We start from the raw sequence: 17,258 nt of genomic DNA on the forward strand, positions 1-17,258 counted from the left end.
ACAAGCAAATATAAATGTAGCAAAAGGTAGCATTTTGTTATTCAAGATGAAAGTGGACAGCAATAAGTAGGTTACAAGGGTGTAAGACTCTACACTTTCATTCAATTCACAGTTTCACATTCAGCGCCATTCATATTCCAGATACTTTGCACCACGGACATCAGAAATAAGACCAAGCTGAGATACCAAACCCAATCTGAGTTAGGCAATACTATTTCACAGGGAAGTTCAATATGCTCATTACAACCAAAGCACCACCATAGCTTTAAAATCTGTGATTTGGGTAAGTTGCCACAGCACAGCAACACTGCAAGGCCTAGGAAGGCAGGCAGTCTCTCAGCCAAGAGGGCAGAGCCTGGGGACCACAGATCATGGCAGGCCTTGTCAGATGAGCTGCAGAAGACTGCAGAGACTAGATCCCATATAACATTTAAGCGTCTGCTCAGTGAGTTTTATTGAAAAAATATTTTGTTGCAGTTTTTCTGAGCAGCTATGTACAGTACTGAGTTTTATAAAGCAAGAATCACCTACAAGTTCATATAACTTGCAAGCACATTGTGCTACGTGCCCACTTGGTCCAAGTGCAACAGTAATAAACCTACCGACAAACATAACCAACGAAAACACAGTTCTGAGAATCAAAGTTCCCCTCTGCCGATGAAAATGAAGCCTTGAGCTCATGCAAAGTAAGCTGGATATCCACATGGTATCAGCTCAGGTTCCAGAAAAAGCAACACAGCTGCATTAGCCCTTATCAGAGCTACTTAGGTCATGCATAACACTGCACTGATTGAACTTTGCATCGTTTACTTCCAGAGCCAGGTCCGTTATTATTTAAGGGATCTTTGCCCTGAGCTCCATTTGCCAGTGCGAAAGCAGACAAATTCAAATTGATGCTGAATAGTGATTTTAAAATACATTTGGACTGTAATAAACTTGATTTACAGGTAGTTTTGAATAACATCATAAAATCATTCTTTTTTTCTGGTATACATAATGTTTGTCATTTGGAGACAATTATCAGTAGAGGTGAGATCCAAAACCCACTGAAGCCTATGATTTTTTAAAAAATATTAGAACATTCTTGAGATTAATAAATTTTCTTTTGAAATATTTACCTAAGTATAGCATCATTTAGTATACTTATATATTAACTAAGGTTGATAGAATCTATATGGTTTCATCCAGAAAATGTTTTGTGACCATGCTAATGAGCTATGAAAGACCATCACTGGCAGTTTAGGCTAAGAATTTAGGAGACAAGTGTCTCTTCTGCCAACACAGTTGTGCTAGCAGCAGCTCCTGACAAAAAGCAGGCAGCACAGAGAAACAAATTCTTCATCTCCTCTGAACTCCTCATTCAGATGATAGATCATCTCTGTCAACCTTGAATTTCACCCGTATTTTCAGTGGGAAATTGTGTCAGAAATTAAACCAAGATCTGCATTAAAGAAAGGCTAAGATATGCCTTTAATGATTGCTAGAACACTATCATCTACTGGGTTTTTTTGTTGTTGTTTTTGTTTGTTTGGGGTTGGGTTTTTTTGGAGTATCAGTCCAGATGATCAGCTTTATGCCACATTTCTTTCTTTGCTCTTTTCCCCTTTCTGGGTGCCACTGTATTTCTCAAGACACTTTTGCTTATTAACAGGAGAAATGTATCTCCATTCTGCCGCTAAACCAGAGCCATTTCCAATGCACTTTGTGTGCGTTACCTGGTAACAGAGGATGGTTCCTCCTCACCCTGCAAAATTTGATCAAAATTACTCCTGACCACTGTTTCTTACTCTCCCCTGTGTTTGGTATGTATAAACTAGTAACAACTGCATTAATTTAGACCTATGCTCATTTACATACTTACTGAATCCAGTCATTAGGCATTGCTTTGTATTTCTTCTATGTAACAAAAATTGCATTCAGGTAGGACTGGTCAACACTGTGTACAAAAATGCACCCGATGGGGAGCTGTTTACTCGCTCCCGCTGTTTACACAACCAGCACACACGCCGAAGGGGCCCATTAGATCACACAATCCGACTTCTGCCAAACCAACAACTAATCCCCAGAGGAACTTGTTTAATAAACACAGCGAGAGATAAGTGATCAAAACTGTCCATATAGTCAAGGAAACTTCATTTACACTTGCAGTTCCTGCATGTATTTAAAGTGGTGGAGCTGATGATCTAAAGCACTTGTGTTTCGCTTTTGCTGACTGACAAATGTAATCAAATCAAAGCACATCGAATTGCTTGACTTCACAAAGTCAGATTAGATACAGCATTTAAAACAACTTTACAGTAGTGCTGTCTGAAGTTCCACTGGGCTTTTAAAATTCACTTCAACTGTAGTTTGTAAAAATTCCCCCCAAAGGAATGACAACTTACTCCCGTGGTTTAGTGCTCACAAGAACCCGCAGGGGCTTTCTGCTGTTTAGACATGCTTTCAGGAAGCAATCCACTTCACTGAAGGGTCGCAGAAAAACCAGGTCACCGTTAATGGCAAAGATTTTTTTCCCAACTTCCAAGCCTGCCATCTAGAAAACAATAACAGTTGTGTATATGTTTGCCTTTTATAACCACTAACACTATGTTTTCTTCTGCTGGCATGCAACCCCAACAGGAATAACGACATGCACATTTCCTTTACGTTCTTAATGCCTCCTTCACATACCACACACAAAAGACTTCCACCACAAAATTCTTCTAGAACTGCTTAAATTGAGGTGAAAGTACAGTAAACACTCATTTTGAAGAGACCTAAATACAAGACCTAGTCTTAATCAAGATTTTATGACAGTATTACAATATCAGTTAATATTTGTAATAATTAACACAACGGCTTTCATGGAGCCAGTTTATTTTTTATGACATTACCTGATTTGTCCATCCAACATTCTCCAAAGGAACTAAAGCTTCTTGTCATAAGGAAAGACCTCATTAATATTTTAGTAAGTGAATATTTATGAAGTTCCAAAACAAAACAATATCCTTAAATGTTTCATGGCCTTTGAGCCAAAGGTACGGCAAGCCACATTGCATACAGTTTTTAAACTCTGGTCTAACAAAAATGAACCGTAACCAGTTGGACGGCAGGAGTACGCAGAGCGGCTCAGGGCACAGGCTAAGCCTTAGCGCCATCTGAGATCATGGCAGAACCCAACTGCTAGAAATCACCCTGGATATATATATAGCTCTGTGGCTGTATTATGTTATTGATTTGCAGTATCTATTTTTATCTTAAATTTCTATTCCACCGTGAGATTTAGAAAGGCTTGAAATCTAGGTCGAAATTTTTTTCTCTCATGGAAGACACTTGTTCTTTATCTTTAAATGTATGAAGACTCCCAAGCAGTTCAGTAAAACATGAATTTACCCAAAGAGCATCTAAAGCAATGCTAACAAACAGAAAGGCTGTGATTTATTCATTCAGATTCTCAAATTCCAGACTTTATCCAAAGCTTGATACCTCCTTTACCATGACATATATCAAGTGCAACTCACAGACTAGCTTTATACTCATTTCATATTCTACCAAAAATGTTTATTCTACTCATGATTAATGTCATCACTGGAATATAGTAAAACGTATAAAAATAAAATTATAACTTTTATACCACTACTCAATATGCAATTTACCTGAGCAGAAAACAACTGTTGATAATGGTCAGAGCAATATTTTAAACAAAAAACCAAAACAAACAGAAAAAAAAAAGAAAAAAAGGAAAAAATAAAAGATTCATAACCACAGCTTTCTTGGATTACCTTCTACTACTATAGATTTTCCTAACTGATGTAAAAAAATACACCTTTGATCACATAAATAAAACAGGGAAGATAATTTATAATACTTGATACCTCGGCATTTGATCCTTTCTCCACCACTTTAATAATTGGCACCTTGTTTTTATCTTCTAAACCAAAACCATAGGTGCCTTCATTAGATTTAATCTGAAAAATAAAAGAAGAGCTAAAGTATATCCTCATTAAATAACAATACACAGTGCTAATTTATTGTCACTACAACCAATTTTTTCACTGATCAAAGCATACAATCACTGGGTTTCACTCACCAGTAATGACTTGGCTATGACATTTTCCACTACTTTCAGATCATGTTTCATGAGCCTGTGCTTCATATTTGATCCTTCCATTTCTTCATCCGCATAAAAACGGAACAGCAGTGGTTCATCCTTAAATTCGCTTTTCTCTAACACTGTACGATACAAAACCACACACATTAATCCTTTTTTTCTTTTAAACTTTTGAATATCATGTCTTTCATGAACCATAAAATACTGAACATGCATGCACATATCAAATGCTAGCAAAATATTTTTGTGTGTGAATCTAGGGAAATCTTAATTTTCAAGATAAATTACCAATTTTATTTGGAACCATTACAGAGAAATATCACTAAACTCGTTTTCAACAACAACATCTGGATTCCACCAAGCTGAGGATGACAGATTAGCCTGAAATGGTTTTAGTGAAAATGCCAAGCACAAGGGTTTTTCCTAAAAAGGATTTAAAAACATCATTTTGAAAAGTTCCGATGGACAGCTGCTGGAGATGATCACCACAAAGTTCTGGCACTCTCCAGGTGCCGAAGCATGCCAGGTTCAGTATTAGAAATGGGTTTGGTGGGGATGTGGAAGCAACTAGAACAGCAGACAGATGCAGTCTGTATTTTTAAAAGTAAAAGGAAGAAGAATGAACAGTGCCAGAGAGGAAGGTAATTCTCCCTCCTTCTCTAAACAAGCTGATGAGAAAATAATTTCTTCCTCTTTTCATTTCAGTAAATGTCCTACTGCTTCAATCCTTTCACTGAAATCTTCCCTCTGATGGTATTATATGTGACCTTGTTCACCTCATTTCTGGTACTGCACATATCTCTGCTTTCCTCTCCCTTCTTCTTTGTTCGCTGCTGTCCTGATGATTTTCTCATTTTTCTACAGTCCACTTTCTCCTATTGGCACCACTTCACTTTTTTAAAGTCATGCTCCTCCATGCATTATTCGTTCCCCTAAAAATGTCTCCTTTCTTTCCTACATATTTCCTAATTTTTATCATCTTATCTGTGCAAACATGTATTACCTGCTTAAGAAATTTCTTTCACAGAGGCTAATAAAACTACCCCCGCTAAATCCTTTAGAGGATTAATTCCTCAGTACGTGCTACAAAATTGACTGAAAATAATTTTCAGAGTATACAACAGCTTTTTTTATTCTTGAAGATTGTAGCATAGGTCTCTTCAGCAATACAATGAAACAACTTCCTATCCCTTCTGTAAAATCTTTACCAGCCCCTGCATTTCCTTCCAACTCTGTAGACAGCATTAAACTAAAGGTAAGCATAGCTTGTACAGAATGTATTTACTTACCATGGTGCATAAACCCATTATCACAAAGAGCTACACCAAATATCATAGCTTCCTCCCTCGTCCGGCAATCCCCCTGTTAAAACATAGAATTTTTTTTTAATATATTTTAATATAGCACCAAAATGGATTCTATGCACAATGGTGTAACCTCACAGGGCTGGCAATGATTGTTATATTTACCACTGCCACCTTTATATATACATTTATAGCATACATATAAAACTGTATATATATGTTTATCATAGAATCATAGAATAGTTTGGGTTGGAAGGGACCTTTATATGGTATACCTCTTTATAGTTACAAATAAACATGTAAACATTTTAGTAACACTGCATTCTCCATAAAAATTGAACATAATAGAATCTAGAAGTGTCGAAGTTTTTAACTTTTATTTTATAAAACTGGTGCATGCTGACTGAGTGAATAGGAAACTCTGTTCTTGTTCCTAGATCGCTTAAAATAAAGCAAAACGGATGACAGCAAATTGGTACTGACTGTCATCCATCTAGTTAGTAATTTAGAGTTTTTCAGAGCCTATCCATTTCATTTTAAGCCATGAACAATGTTACATGCTGAATCAGAAAGCTAAGTCTCATTAAAACATTTTAAGTTCAATTGCAAATAAGGAAGATAAGCACAAAAGGGATGAACAGCATGGCTGCTGACGGCCGATTTCTGTTACTTTACTAGTTTAAGAGGATTACACTTACACACGCTGTTCTAATAACCCTTACACAAAGTGTTTGCATGTTATTCTGCTTAATGCATCACTACCTTTCAAATTAGAATTTAAATGCAAAATGTACGTAAATCCAAAGATGCATACTTGCCTGTGCAATCAACCAGTCTATGAGTTTGTTAGCCATGACCACAGATTTGTAGGATCTCAAGTGATAATCTTTATCCCTTTTCAAAACAAAACAAAACCAATTAAAAAAATCAAACAAAAACTCAAAAAAGCCTAACAGAAAAAAACCTTGTATTTTATAAAGAAGTCAGTGCAAGCTTGAATGGAGTGTTTTGTAATAGTTCAGAAGTTGTCTCTAGAGTAAAAAAAGCAAGTCAAAGTCAAACCTTTTAATGTAGATAGAAAGGAGGAGGCTGACCATATCTGACTTTGGCGATAATGTCAGTGGAATATAAAGGCAGTTGTTTTGTTACAGCTGGACTCTCCAAACGAGGTAATGGAGTGTTAGTAAAGGAGTGCATTAATATATACAGTAAGCATATAAGCATATCCATCAGGACCTAAAAGGCTCTAAAAGTCTGTAAAAAAAGGTCATATTGAACAGAGTTTGCAGTCATTTAATGATTCAGTTATGCTTTTTGTCTTGATAGCCCTTCAATCTTGTTTGATTACTCCCAAGAGACCAATCTTGAAAGGATGGGTTAGGTTCCTACATTCAAACACAGTACCTTCAGATTATATACTTCTTCCGAATGACTCTGTAAAAATTTCCCAATTGGACTCACCTAATTACTGGGGTAAACAGACTGTGAAGGCGACAGTACAGTCGTACACCCTGTTGAAGAGAAAGATAAGGTTAGTTAACCACCTATTCACACCACAGAGAACGTAAGAGGAATGGACACAGTAAGGAGGCCTATATGTTCTAAATACACTTCATTTAGATAGTAAAAAAAAGTCTGTTCAAATTTCGATATATTTTCATCTGCCAAAACGTACTATTTCCAGCTAATAATATTGATGAATAAATTATGAGAAAGAAAACATTTCCAATCTAATCTGAGCTTCACTGAGACATGCAAAAAGGATTAACTTTAAGGTAGCATTAAAAAATTCAGAAGGTATAGTACTTTGAAAGAAAAGTACACAAAACCTGAAAGATAAAGTAATATTTCCATGTATTAATGTTTTACCAATCACTGGTTGCTGTTCTACACACAAAGTGAGTCATTAAAGTAAAAAACACTGTATTTCATAGAATCACAGAATCACAGAACGGTTTGGGTTGGAAGGGACCTCAGAGATCATCTAGTTCCAACCCCCCTGCCATGGGCAGGGACACCCTCCACTAGACCAGGTTGCTCAAAGCCCCATCCAGCCTGGCCTTGAACACTTCCGGGGATGGGGCATCCACAACTTCTCTGGTCAACCTGTTCCAGTGCCTCACTACTCTCATTGTAAAAAATGTCTTCCTTATATCTAAATCGACCCTCTTTTAGTTTAAAGCCATTGCCCCTTGTCCTATCACTATGTGCCCTTGTAAACAGTCCCTCTCCAGCTTTCTTGTAGGCCTTCTTTAGGTACTGGAAGGCTGCTGTAAGGTCTCTCCTGAGCCTTCTCTTCTCCAGGCTGAACAACCCCAACTCTCTCAGCCTGTCTTCATAGGAGAGGTGCTCCAGCCCTCCGGTCATCTTCATGGCCCTCCTCTGGACTCGATCCAACAGCTCCATGTCCCTGTCCATTTGATTATATACATCCATACTTTACTTACAAATTGAAATTACTACTAACCAATAAACTTCAAAAAAATGCAAAAATATTCAAAGAATGGAAATGTTTTCGATTAAAAAACAAAGAATAAAACATTTGGAGGAGTTTAAGAAACTACCGTCAGAAAATGTTATTTAAAAAAAATAAATCACATTAGTATTCCTTAGCAGACTACCAAAAAAGAATTATGTTTATAACATGGAAGAAGAACCATGTATAAAAATTAAAAGTTGTGTCAAATTAGATTCCATCCTGCTTTGCTGTGCCTGGTAATTCAGTACTGAAGATTTTTCTAGATATACCCTACATTAAAAAATGCTAGCAGAAAAGTGAATGACACTGTAACATAATACCCAAATTTTCTACCACCTCAAAATTATGAGAAGTTTAAATATTAATGAGTTCAAAGGCAACTTTGTTTAATCATTTCGTATGCTCCATAGTGTAAATGGATAGCACTATCTATCCATGTTTAAACATCTAGGTGACTGCAGAGTTACTGCCTTGTTAAGGCACTAATAAAAGACACTCAGATTTAAGTGAAAATTGAAAACAATTTTCTACATATAGCTTCATATCTATTAAAATGGACTGAAAAATACAGTAGCCTGAAACGTCAGCCTCAGAATCATCCAGAACTACAGGCAATGCATCCTGCATATGAAACCATTAAATAAGAAAAATAACTAAAAAATAAACAACTTTGATTTGGTATTTAAAATGTGTAACAACAAGCCAAAATCTTCCCTTACAAATGGAAAACGGAATTTGATTCACATAGAGACAGGCAAGTATGAGGGGATGTTAGTTATCCCAGCACAAAATTTCACATTATTTTTCAAGCAGAATCTCAGCTTCTGATGTGTTCTTACTAATAATAGCAACTATTCTCTTCTGTACCTTAGAGATCACATCCTGCATCTCATTTCTGGGGTAGTATGTTCCATCATCGTATCGGAATCTGTACAGCATGTGTTCAGGTTTGAATTGGTGCTTATCTGTAACTAAATTAAAACAAAAAATAAAAAGTCACGTATTGTTAGGTGACTTCCTGAAGAAATCAACAAGAGAGAAGAGCATGTGCATAATTTCTTCTAGTAACAGCCTGTTACCCAGCAATAGGTAGATTTCAGACAGGGAGGGCAGGAAGCCCAATTAGATCATCTGCCCTAAGTTCCTTTATGTTACTGGTGACAATATTTCTCACAATGTTTAAGTAGTCCAGAAGAATCTAAACGATTTCAAGTCATATGGCAAAGAATAAGAAAGACAAACAGCCTGAAAAATTAGGCACTCAAATCTGTTCTAGTCTTCATCGCTTTTTGCAAAGATTATTGACCAAATAGCCAAATAAAGCTTCTTTTGCAACTATTCATATAATTTTTCCACATTATTCTCTGTTTTAATTTTTGCACAGGCCAATCTCAGAGGAGTCAACAAAGACATGAACCCTCTACAATACTTCTGACCAGTTTTGTACTGGGGAGGAAAGGGAGAGGGAACTTCTTCCTCTATACATACCCAGCTCAAGGTCTTCAGTGCAAGAGACTTGCAATCGTTATGAAGGTGTTGATAATCCACTTCCCCAAACAGCTATGAAAAAGGTTCTTAACATGGATTTCCAGAGTTTCACAAGATTCCGACAACCACCTCACAACTTCAAGTGTTTTGTCAAAACAGTCATATCGTATGATACAAAACTTCTCCTGGAAACAGTACTACAGCAAATATTTCTGAAAAAACAGCTGATTCATTTGATGGCTGAGGACAGCACCAGCACCATCCTAGGATAACTGTCTTGTATTAATTACTGTTTTGCTTGCAGATGTAAGCTTTAATTTTGAAACTAAATTTGCATGTCATCAACTGATAAAGGAGGGTGCTGTAATGTCTTCATTAATCAGAGTAACAAACCTGAGAGTGTTAGGTAATTCTTCTGTGCATGCCTTCCTATACCAAGTGATTAAACCGTCATCTGTTATTCTCTTCAAAAAATTGTTAGGCACCATAAACTTTATCTAGTAAGGTGCCTTCTGTCTGCATCGTTTTTCATGCCCCTTCAAGCTCTTCAGTACCACCATACATCATTTGATACATGGACATAAAAACTGGACTTCATACATTAAGTGGTTTCATCAGCATCATGTGCAAAAGCGAATAACCTGTATTTGATATATCTACTAATAGTAAAGCCCAGGACACTATTCCAATTGCTTGAACTGATGGTTCATGCTAAGGTGATTATGCAGACTAACCCCTAAGCTCTTTCACGTATCATTGCTTCTCAATACATCAAATATAGACTAAAAAATTTTCACATACAATGCCTAGAGTAACTATCTAAATGAATTTCAATCAATTGTGACCATTTACCTCAGAAAAAAAAAATACGTTCTAGTTCTGTAATTAAAAATAATTTCCTTCTGTTGGAGAAAAAACTTAGTATACTAGATCAGCATACATTAAGAGTTTTTTAAAACCATCAACTACAGAAAATAAAAAAAACCACCACCAGGACAGTATTGTTTAAGGCCAAATTGTTCCTCACTGACACAGAGATGCTCAGTGAGGGAACCAGGACTACAAAGCACCTTCCCATCCTTGCATGTCCACGATGAACAGAGCAGGCTCTGCCCCCTGAGGAACACAAGCACCGCTCTGTCTTTGCAGCCCCTACTTACACACAGCACCAGAAACTAAGGGAGCAGGTCCACAGAGCTGGCACATCCTGAGCTCTGGGAAGCAAGGAAACCAGACAAGGATGCTTCTGACTACAGTACCGTGTAAAATACAACATATATCCAGAGAATGCTGTGAGAGAAGGTGTACATTACTATTTGTATTTTAAGGGGGTTGTTTTCTATGATATAGATGTGATTTGGCTTGTTCCACTCAAGAGGAAGGATAAATGATCTATCAGCTATGGTACTAACATGGAAACCTTAAAAAAATTCTGAAAACATTTAGCCTACTGTATAGCTTGACTTTTAACTAGAATCAGCTACACATTTGCAAGGCCATAGTTTCAAACACTTCAAGCTGATAAAACACTTCATTACCACTAAAATAAGGAATCCCAAGCTGTTTTGTATGTCCGTCCCAACAATGTACCTATAGTTTGTGTTGGGATAGATATTTATATGGCACACACTAGGAAAAGGGAACTGATCCAGGTTTAAACTGGTCGTTACTTTTTTTGCCAGGGTAATTCTGACTCAGATTAGCACATCATTCCAGGAAACTGCACAGCCACGTAAATACCTATTAATTTTAAAAATATCTGATATCACATTATTTTTGTAACTACAAAGCTCTGCATTGAGAAGAAGCTTCCATCTCTAATCATCAGCAGCAAGTGACTGGACAAAGTATCTCAGCCCATTGGCTGGTATAAGTCATTTTATGTATTACAGAATGCCACCAGGTAGATTCAAAATAGCAACACACAAAGAGATTTTTTGCTTTTGCAAAACTGGGGAGGAAAAAAAAAAACCAACAAACAAGGGAAACCCATAACTTTTCTACTTGCAAGAGTTCACACAGCAGGAAGTAACACAATGTCCGTCACAACACGGGGCTGGCATTGCTAGAATGAAGCCCAGCACAGTGAATATGCAAAGTCTAACAAAGCCCTCTACAACATTTGCAATGTGAATAACAGCCAAACTTTCTTTCTCCCTTGCTCCCTCTGTGAAAACAGATGGTTCATTCAACTTTATTTTAAGAATTCTATTTTCACTAAACCACAGCTGGATCCACTATTCAAAGTAGCATGTCTGGCTCACATTTCTATGCTCTAATATAATTACCCTTTTATCTCATGAAATTACACAATATTCATTTAACTCTGTATTCAGAAAGTCTATGAGTATATTTGCGATATAAATTATAAGATCAGGAAAAGAATCTTTGGCAACAGAATCATTCCATTGAAAACAATTCTCTGTGTGTAGTAAACATAATAGCATCTGACATTTGAATGATGGTGGAAGAAAATCATGTAGACTGACATTACAGAATTAAAGACTACATGACTACTGATGAATAACCTTAATGTTTTCCCTCCTACTCTGCGTATGTTTAAAATGCACACCGCTAAGTGGCACTCTGTTACTTCCACCTTCTTTCCAGACAAGGACACTGAAAACATCGTGGCAAAGAACTTATAAAGTAGGTATTAAATTTATTGCTTGCTGAAGTATGTAAGTATTAAAATGTATATTATCAATGATTCCATCTAAATTTACACCCTGGATCTATGCTGGAACAGTAGCTAACTTCACAACTCTTTCACTAATTTTTTTTTAAGTGACTGTACCTATTGTAAGCCAAACATGCCTTCAAAACCAGAAGTGTGTCCAGTTCACTCATACAGTCCCATTGGACTATATCTCATAAAACGGACAGAGATGAGGACCTGCTCTGATAAGAGAAAAATGTTGCCAATGCAAATTATCTCCAGAAATCAAACCTTCTTAATTGGTTCAAAAAATGAACCATTTCAGTGATACTTCTCTCCAGAATGAGCTAAACAGATAGTTGACTGAAAGTTTCAGCATAAAAATACCAATTTTAGTAACTATACAATGTAGTGAAAATAAGGCCTTAAAATTCCAAAGATTAAACTGATGGGTTCTAGGTTGGATTCCACCAGCTCCACTTGTAATACCTAACAGATGAGCAGGCACATTTATCAAATGCCAACTGTGACTCACTGTCTTCTACAATTCCTAGGTGAACATACATCCCTAAAAAGCCTGGCCTTAATAAAAGATTTAAATCCTTAACAGCAGTCTACCTTTCTCTGTTCCTCCAGAATTTATTTTTGCTTACAAGAGAATAGCAGTGTTTCTCTAGGTCCCTGTTTGCAACATTGTGATCCCAACAGCATAGATGTAATCTGATTAAATCAGTGGAGCCTCTCCCAGTAAATCTGGTAGGCATGGACAATGGCCCCATGAGGTCCCTGCAAGGATATAATGCAGATTCAACAAGCTGTCTTGCCTTAACAAGACCATCTTTTTGTCAAACAAAATTAAGTCCACTCTAATTACAACAATTACCTTGAAAACAAGTAAGTTAAAACTAATTATATTTACCATGATGGATAATGCCATTCTCTAATAAAGCTTGGCCAAGATGAACACCTTCTTCAGATTTGTGTATCTCTCCAATTTCCAACAACCAGGACACAAATTCACTGAATTAAAAACAGATACAAAAAACAAACTTTAAATGTCCCACCACCACATCTACTACATTTCCCTCTCAGTTACTAGTGCTTCTTACTAGCCTAGTGATTCTTAAGTCTAATGATCTTCAGAATGCCATACCACCTTTAAAAAAAATAATTAACTTTATTATTATTTCAACATAAATACATGTTTTCCCTTGAGACGTCTTTTCTGTTCAGAAGTTTTACCTTTGCACATAGTGCACCATTAGCAAGTTTGCTGATGATACCAAACTGGGAGGTGCTGATGACTCTCGAGGGACAAGAGGCCCTGCACAGGGATCTAGATAGATTGGAGCATTGGTTAATCATTAATGCCATGAAATTTAACTAGTTCAAATGCCAGATTCTGCACCTGGGATGGTGTAATGCCAGGCACAAGTACAAACTGGGAGACGAGTCGCTGTGGAGCAGCCCTGCAGAAAGGGATCTGGGGGTGCCGGTCAACATGAGCCAGCAGTGTGCCCTGGCAGCCAGGAGAGCAACCCGCGTCCTGGGGTGCATCAAACACAGCGTAACCAGCCAGTCAAAAGAGGTGATTGTCCACTGGGTTCAGCGTTGGTGCAGCCTCATCTTCAGTACAGCGTGCAGTTCTGGGGCCCACAATTTAAGGAGGATGTTCAGGTCCTTGAATGCATCCAGAGGAGGGCAACAAAGCTGGTGAAATGGCTGGAAGGCATGTCCTGTGAGGAGCAGCTAAGGACTTTGGGCTTGTCTAGTTTGGAGAAAAGGAGGCTGAGGGGTGACCTCATTGCTCTCTGCAGCTTCCTGAGGAGGGGAAGTGGAGAGGGAGGTGCTGGGCTCTTCTCCCTGGCATCCAGTGATAGGACGTGGGAATGGTTCAAAGCTGCGCCAGGGGAGGTTCAGACTGGACATTAGGAAGCATTTCTTTACCGAGAGGGTGGTCAAACCCTGGAACAGGCTTCCTAGAGAGGTGGTCAATGCCCCAAGCCTGTCAGTGTTTAAGTGGTATTTGGACAATGCCCTTAACAACAGGCTTTAACTTTTGGTCAGCCCTGAAGTGGTCAGGCAGTTGGACTAGATGATTGTTGTAGGTCCCTTCCAACTGAAATATTCTAGTCTAGTCTAGTCTATGTCTATGTCTATTTCTGTGGTTTTGGGGATTTCCTACAGTAAAATAGAATAGACACATGTGACCAGACTGTCAAGTATTCTATTCTATTCTATTCTGTTCTGTTCTGTTCTGTTCTGTTCTGTTCTGTTCTGTTCTATTCTATTCTATTCTATTCTATTCTATTCTATCTTAACCTATCCTATCCCTATCCCTATCCCTATTCCTATTCCTATGGTTTTGGGGATTTCCTAAAGTAGAACAGACACATGTGACCAGATTGTCAAGTATAAGGCAACCCCAGACACACCTACTGCACCTGCCCAGGGTAGATATGCTGTGAAGGCAGAAAATAATCACAGTATGATAGAACAGTAGGCCTGTTACTTCTGAGATGTATCAGATCCATGGACATCCTCAGCATATACACAAAGTATACAGTGCATGAGCAGGATATACCTGGCTTATTTCACAAGAAACCTGATGCAATTCAGAGACATCAAATTTACAGCATGTAAGATATTTGTATGTGTGTCACAAATCAAAAGAACAATGTAGTGAGGTAGTGCAACATTCACATTCATGTTTTTTAACTGGTGACCTAGGGACCAGCAAAAGTGTACTTCAAAAGGGTCCACTTCAAAAATAGCATAGAAAAGCAGCCATTTGATGGTACATTTAAACGTTTCACACATGGCTTCTCATCATGAGTGTATTCTTTACCCGCTTCCAACAACTTCACTGATGGAACATGATTCAACCACAACTTAATCATTAACCTTAATCCTCGTTTCAATTATCACCTCCTATGTGAGACAACACATGAAAGTCTCCAAAGGTTCATTTCCACTTTTGAACCCAGCAGTATCATCACCATAATGTGTTTGTGTAAAAGTCACTGTACTATATAAAAATACTTTCCATACTTAACTGTCTTACAGTCAAATGAAATAAGTGATAACCCCTCCATCCCCCAGACTAACTTTTTTGTCATATACACATTTTTAAGTACCTATTGCTTTCTCCTCCTCTTGCATTTAGTCCTCTTAAGTTACAGGTATAATATGACATTCTAAAGATCCTCCTGACAATAGGGGTGGATTTTTAAACATGTAAACTGCATTTTATAACTCTGTTCCTGACATTCAGGCAAGAGGAGGATGGAAACAGTTTCAGAGACAGAATTTTTAAGTGGAATAAGGCAAATTTGATACTCTAAACTAGGCATTTCAAAGACAAAATGCATTAAAGAAGTTGGGAATTATTTCTTCAAAGAAACTCTTTTATTTAACGCATTTTCATATTTTCAACATGCCTTTGCAGCCTTGTCCCTTTAAAAAGCTACTTTGGAATATGAGTACACACCCATAAATTTCAAGCAGATCCATTTCCATTTTGGCTAAATTCTACGAGGCAAATAGGCCTAACAGACATTACAAATAAAGCATGTTTTCTGCAGAATCCCAAAGAAGATTTAAACTGTGTTTTTGGCTAGTCAAAATTTATGCTATAAAATGCATACAATACCTTCCAAGAAAGCATTTGGGGAAAGTGGTTAATTTCCTCTTCCTGTCTTTGATGAGATTCCCTTGTTTGCACATCATTTTGTACAGTCTTTCTCCTTGCTCAGAGATCATCACCCAAGTGTCCTGTTCCATGCCCAATTTTAAACCTGCCAAAAATGCATTAAAATTGTATGAAGTGATATTGCCATTATATTTCAATATCTTTCCCAAAATGGAGAAGCAATACCAATATTTTACATACAAAAATAGTAAAAGCATTGTTTTCCATTATTTTTCTCAGAATTATGATTCATTTATGAACATCTAATATTCATAAAGCATAAGCGAATTTTATTTATAATTTCCTCACAGTGAAGTTAAATTGTTACTGAAAATGTACACATATACCGACATCACCATTGATACTGCAGTAATAAATACTAATACTGTGATTTTCAGACTTCAGTATATGTTTAAAAGAAAAGGGCCTTGGTTTTGCTCCTACCATGTGATAATACAAATGTTTTCACATAAAGGAAATTTTTTCAAATTTCCAATGATCCATAACTAGTTATCTGTTACACATTTCTTAGTTTCACATAAGATTAATTAATGTAAGATTAATTAACTTTTCCACAAAAGCATTTACATAACTTGATTTTTATTTGCTTCAGAATTTTCTCAACACCCAAAAACTATCAAGGGTTTTAGTTCAATATTTCTTACTGGTTTATTTTTTCCTGATTCTCTTCTCAAGAAAATCACTGTGTTTTCTGAGTAACAGATGATCAAATGTAGTTTTTGTTGAATGATGCGTCCTGCTGGCCACCCACAGAAGCTTGTGCTTCCAAGGAATAGCACAGACCTTCATATCCCATGTGCTTTCTCCATAAGCAATTATTGAATCTGAACAAACCGCACACTTCTGGAATGTCTTATGTACGTGTTCTCAGTTTCTGTTCAGATTTTCACATTTCTAAAACTATAACCATACATATTAAATCTGAGTAATAGCCTGCCACTTCTTTAACTCTAAAAAAAAAAGCCAGGAAAAAATCTACCTGTCATGAGAAAAAGCTAACAATGGTATTGGAAACAGATATAGGAGTGTCTCTCATCATCCATGAACCAGATAGTGGTGGTGCCACGCAAACAGATAAAACCTAATTTATTCCCAGGAAAAGAAAGCTTAACCAAAATACTACTTTTGGAAGTTATAGTATGTTGATGTTTTTATTTGTATTGACTGTTGGAATCAGATCATCACAGCATCATCAGCCTTAAAGATGATCACCTTTTAAACACATTTCTAACTTGCTGAATGCCTTGAGTGGTTACAGGAAAGCCCCAAAACTGACAGAAAGACTTCCCAGCAAAAAGTTTCCAGTTCACCTTGATTTCTCCTAGCAAGAAAATACAATCTATAAAGTGGTCCTAACTGATAATTCAATTACAGCCGCTGAAATCTCTGCTAAAGTACTTCATTCAGGGCATTTTCTCCCTTTTGCTCTGCTTCTGCTATACAGATTCCAGTTTCCTTGAGTACACTGAATTTTTGAGTCTCCCAACATGAACAGCCCAGCAAGCCCCAGCTACATGGCACCGTCA

General features: G+C 37.2%; 1 protein-coding gene across 4 annotated transcripts in view; it reads right to left on the reverse strand.

The window, feature by feature from the left end:
- Positions 1 to 17,258, reverse strand: part of PREX2 (phosphatidylinositol-3,4,5-trisphosphate dependent Rac exchange factor 2) — a 190,774-nt gene that overhangs the window by 89,649 nt on the left and 83,867 nt on the right. For all 4 annotated transcript variants that reach the window (XM_054815635.1, XM_054815637.1, XM_054815639.1 and 1 more), the window contains 9 exons: positions 15,673 to 15,817; positions 12,940 to 13,040; positions 8,741 to 8,844; positions 6,856 to 6,905; positions 6,213 to 6,288; positions 5,380 to 5,452; positions 4,070 to 4,212; positions 3,855 to 3,947; positions 2,385 to 2,533 (listed from right to left, as the gene is read on the reverse strand). In XM_054815635.1, coding sequence (XP_054671610.1) covers positions 2,385 to 2,533; positions 3,855 to 3,947; positions 4,070 to 4,212; positions 5,380 to 5,452; positions 6,213 to 6,288; positions 6,856 to 6,905; positions 8,741 to 8,844; positions 12,940 to 13,040; positions 15,673 to 15,817 — 934 coding nt within the window. The remainder of the gene's footprint in view (positions 1 to 2,384; positions 2,534 to 3,854; positions 3,948 to 4,069; positions 4,213 to 5,379; positions 5,453 to 6,212; positions 6,289 to 6,855; positions 6,906 to 8,740; positions 8,845 to 12,939; positions 13,041 to 15,672; positions 15,818 to 17,258) is intronic.

This window comes from Grus americana, chromosome 2, assembly GCF_028858705.1.
Source record: "Grus americana isolate bGruAme1 chromosome 2, bGruAme1.mat, whole genome shotgun sequence".
NCBI lineage: Eukaryota > Metazoa > Chordata > Aves > Gruiformes > Gruidae > Grus > Grus americana.